The following is a 4,265-nucleotide window of genomic DNA, read 5'->3' on the forward strand; positions in this document are numbered from 1 at the left end:
GGTTTGGAACAATAATTCAGTGGTTGGAGGGTGCAATTTGTTTTCAACCAATGGTGAGGTCCAAGGAAGTTTCCTTTTTGTCCTGACAGTAGGGGAAAATGAGGAGCTTCGTCAATGCGTTCGACTGCATCTGATCGATAATGTTTAGGGTTGAGGGTCGAAGCCTCGAAGGTACATTAACGTTCCTATTAATATTCCTGTGTTTTGTGATGCCAGGTTAAAAGTGCCAAGTTGCATGGTACTGCAACTTAATTGATAATAAAGAAACAAAAACAAACGTTGTCCAAACAGATCTTATTTGTTGAATTGCTAAATCACAGTTTCGAATAAACTACAGAGAGATTTCATCCAAAAAGCCCAAGAAATAATTCCCTGGACTAAAACAAAGGCTAATCCAACCTCACAAATGAATTATGAAGTGCTCTTCTTCTGACCACGTAGGTAATACAAGGAGAAAGGAGAAAGAAAGAGGTCTCATTCATATGCGAAACCCCTCAAAAAAACCCTCCAAAAAAGCTGTGGGCTTCTCTAAAAACAAACACAGGGGATAAATAAACCTGGTCAACGGGTCAAGGAGGAAAAAAACCAGACACAGCAAGCCCCAGTGCGAAACAGAACCTCAGCAGCTGCAGGTGGTCCAAGACGAAGAGCACTTTACACTCCTTTTATTAATTCACTCACCATGGGCGAGGAAAAAAAAAAAACTGTCACCTGACGTTATACCTAAATGAAAAGGACAAACAAAGCCCAGAACGGCAATAGCTGTCTAGGATGCAATGAATAGTCACATGAACTGCAGAAAGGCCAGTCGGAGATTTTTAACTAGATCCTTTGCAGTCGTACAGAAACCATTGTCCATCTGCAGGGAATAGAGATTAATGGTAATGGGTGAGAGTCGAATACAAGAAAAATAATCAGGAGATAACAAATTGTTGTAAGCCCTTGTTATTCTACAGTTAGTGTGCAACATAGCCGTCTGTCTTCTTCTTAACCCCTATTATAATCTAGAAAAGGATTTGATGTTTCAACATTATTCTATAGGCAAAGAAAGAGCAAAAAAACATTGGAAAAGCCAGAGGGATTGGAATTACCTGAGCAACAATAGTAATATCCATAATATAATCCCCAAATGGCGTGAAACTGCTATTGATGACAGTTAGGTGAAGCTTCTCTACTTCTCCAAGTATTTTTACAGCAAATCCCTTTTCTTTCTGGCAGTGGATGCTAATGAGTACATCCTTGTTTGAAACTCTTGCTTCAATTTCAAGGAGTGGTTGGTTGGAGGAGCTATCAGAGTCGTGATAAGATAAAGATGTTTCGTCATCTGAGAGCTGATATTTCTTTACAGTGACCACTGATTCGACCATTTTCTTTGTTGTCTGTTCTTCGAGCATCTTCACACGTTCTTGAAGCTGTTTCACGTATTTGACAGCATCTCCAAGGACTGACGCCTTGTCTGTCTGTGGACAAAAATCAAATCGTTGTACAAAGGCAAAGTTAAACCCTCATTCTGTAGCTCTTTCCCATATATATGTATATGGTTACACCCGAATATTGGATGTAATGATATAAGAGTCCATCTTCAGACTCAAATTTTTTACTTGCTTCCACAATTCAGGGTTAGATAAGGAAAATAATGAAATTGAAACTTTCTCCGCTTTGATTTTACACATATCTAGTAGCTTTTGTTTGCTTATTTTGTATATGGGTTTGCCATCACGACATGATTGACCACATGCCTATGGTTAACAGGAAAAGCAGAACCAGGTTGTAAATCTAAAGCTATCTTCTACAGATGAAAGCGAAGAAGAAATAAAATATGAAGAAAATGAATGTCCGCGGATAATACCTTCTTTAGGCCTGGAATGATGGCTGAAAGAGCTATGAACTGCAGGTTGAGCTTTTCCCGACGCTTTCTCTCGGCTATTACATGTTCCTGATTTTGTGAAGGATTTCTTGTGGAACTGAGGCTCTTGGTTCCCTGGCCATATGGTGGTGAATGGTCTTGCTTCTGATAGGAGTCCTGAGAAATCAAAGACTCCAAATTCATATATCCGTTAGCCGCAGCCCTATCCTTAGGCTTCCCGTTCCAGTTTAGCGTATCGTCAGGGATTGGGTTCAAGTCCGAGTTCCCGAAAGAAATCAGGTAGGAGGAGGAAGATGAAGAAGCTTCGAGAGTTTTGGATCCCGTGGGGCAAAACTTCCCACTAGCGGTCTTGAGCTGTTTTCTTGGCCTCTCTACTCCTCCTGCCTGAAAATTTTCAATGATTGAATCGAACAAGTGGGGGTTGCTGCTTTTGGGACTGGAAGATGGGTAAGATGAGAAGTTCTCAGAAGAAAAGGACTTGAAATCGAACTCATCAAGCGAGTCACCAAGAGACTGCATCGGGCTGTACTGATGTATGAAGGTGGGATCCTCCATTTCCTGCAATTAATTTGATATTGCCTTGAGAAAAATTCTAATTCTAGAAGAACTATTCATAAACAAAAGCTTGCGAAGAAATGATTGGTTTATAATTTCATTCCTCCAACTTAACTATCCTTCTCTTAAGATACTTGCAAAACTGTCGTACCATCTCTGTTAACCAGTTGGCTGAGAAGACATCCATATATTAGCACAGCTGCACGGGTCCTTTGTTTCCTCAGAAATGTACTAGATACTGGATCCTGGATAACATAAAACAAGTTTTTCTTCAGTTCAGTCACTCTCTCAAAACTTGAAATCAAGAAGGAGAAATTCAAAAACTCATCAACTCAAACCCAGTATATTTTGATAGCGTTCATGACAGAAATAAATTTTTTTCAAAACAAAAAGAAAGAAAGAAAATCCACCAAAACACCCAGATTAAATTTTGAAAATTCCATATCTAAAGAGCTAAATATCAAAAGGACCCAAACGAACACAAAAGGATAATGTTGGGAGATAATTAAACAACACCCACAAACAAAAAAACCCATGAAAACTTACGAATTCGAACCTCAAAACAGCTAAAAATGGAGATTGAAGACGCCCCAAATCAAAAGCAAAATCTGATTCTGAGAGAAATTCACAGATGGAGGTGAGTGCTTTGAGGCGCACAGTACTTATAATGGAATCTGAAGGAAACGCGTACCTTCAAACCCTAAAAGAAGACAGTACTGTCGCTTTCCCGATTCTCCTGGAGAAGAAATGCTCCTCTTGTACTTGCAGCTCCATCAAAGTTCAAACCCACTAATTCCCACGTGTGAACGGTGGCCTTCGTACCCATTTTCCTTTATTAATATTTGATCCACTGTTCATAAGACGGCTTTGAAAACTGAGTAAATAAAAATATGGGAGGATGTGTTAGGGGAAGTGTACCCTGTTTTGAACGCTCCATAGTCACTGGTTGACACCCTCTATATATCAGCATGTGCTAAATAATACTAAAGGTTCCATTAGTTTTGGATATAAAATATTTCATTTTTAAGTTTTTCTTTTTAAAGCAACATTCAAAGGATAACAAAGAGTGAGCCAAAGGAACCTCCTTTTTCTTTTTCAAATGTTATTTCCTTTTTTGGAGTTTTCCCCCTTTATTTTACTAGTTCTTTATTAGACCTCTCTGTGTGGTCACTAACAAGAAAAAAGTTTTGCTCGGGCCATTAAAGAAAAAGTTTTTGTTGTTCGCTTCAAGCTGCCAAGCTAATGGCAGATGAAAATTAGTCTTGGTTAATTCATTTTTAAAAGAAATAATAAAAAATAATTACATTCTTCCTTCAATTTTTTTTTTCATCTTTTTATTTCAAAGGAGATTAATTTAAAATGAAATGTGATCGGGAGTCAAAGATTTTGATAAGAGGGAACAAGATTAAAATATGCACGATCATAATCTATATAAATACTTAGATTTTGTAATAATAATCCAAATATTTTTTTTTTTAAATTAGAAAATAGTAAAAACTATGATCATAAAATTTTGATCAATTCTAGTAATTTTTGTAGCAAAAAAAACTTAAAAATTTTGAAGAAAATTTTCTAATAAATTTAATTTTTTTTCAAATAAATAAGGTTTTGGTTAGAAAATGATTTTTAAAACAAATTTTGAGAATTGTTATCTCAAAATTTGTAAAACAAACGTCTGTTTCAATTTTAAAATATTCTTAACTTATTTTTTTATATTTTTAAATAAACTTTAAAAATAATTTTTATATGTAATATTTTATTTTTAATCATTTTACATATTTATATAATTATTTTTTAAAACAATCCTAATGAAAATAATTAAAAATAGCCAAAAGATATTCTT

General features: G+C 35.9%; 1 protein-coding gene across 2 annotated transcripts; it reads right to left on the reverse strand.

The window, feature by feature from the left end:
* Positions 1-287: 287 nt before the first annotated feature.
* On the reverse strand, positions 288-3,104 carry LOC117917729 (transcription factor bHLH18-like). 2 transcript variants are annotated; one of them, XM_034834101.1, is made up of 5 exons: positions 2,979-3,104; positions 2,574-2,667; positions 1,850-2,425; positions 1,092-1,460; positions 288-859 (listed from the first exon to the last, which is right to left on the reverse strand). In XM_034834101.1, the coding sequence occupies exons 2-5, from the start codon at positions 2,607-2,609 to the stop codon at positions 785-787; spliced, it is 1,056 nt and encodes a 351-aa protein (XP_034689992.1). In that variant the 5' UTR covers positions 2,610-2,667; positions 2,979-3,104; the 3' UTR covers positions 288-784. The 2 variants fall into 2 exon arrangements, with proteins under 2 accessions (XP_034689992.1, XP_034689991.1); XM_034834100.1 differs by having other exon boundaries at positions 2,969-3,104.
* Between the last annotated feature and the right edge of the window lie 1,161 nt (positions 3,105-4,265).

Source organism: Vitis riparia, chromosome 7 (assembly GCF_004353265.1).
Source record: "Vitis riparia cultivar Riparia Gloire de Montpellier isolate 1030 chromosome 7, EGFV_Vit.rip_1.0, whole genome shotgun sequence".
NCBI classification, from domain to species: domain Eukaryota; kingdom Viridiplantae; phylum Streptophyta; class Magnoliopsida; order Vitales; family Vitaceae; genus Vitis; species Vitis riparia.

What these genes read in the sequence shown, in the direction of transcription:
- LOC117917729 (XM_034834101.1), bottom strand. Translation starts at nt 2,609, where the DNA reads ATGGATGTCTTCTCAGCCAACTGGTTAACAGAGATG. An exon ending in CCAACTGGTTAACAGAGATG is followed by an intron (nt 2,426 to 2,573) that starts GTACGACAGTTT and finishes AATTAATTGCAG; the next exon opens with GAAATGGAGGATCCCACCTT. An exon ending in TCATTCCAGGCCTAAAGAAG is followed by an intron (nt 1,461 to 1,849) that starts GTATTATCCGCG and finishes TTTTGTCCACAG; the next exon opens with ACAGACAAGGCGTCAGTCCT.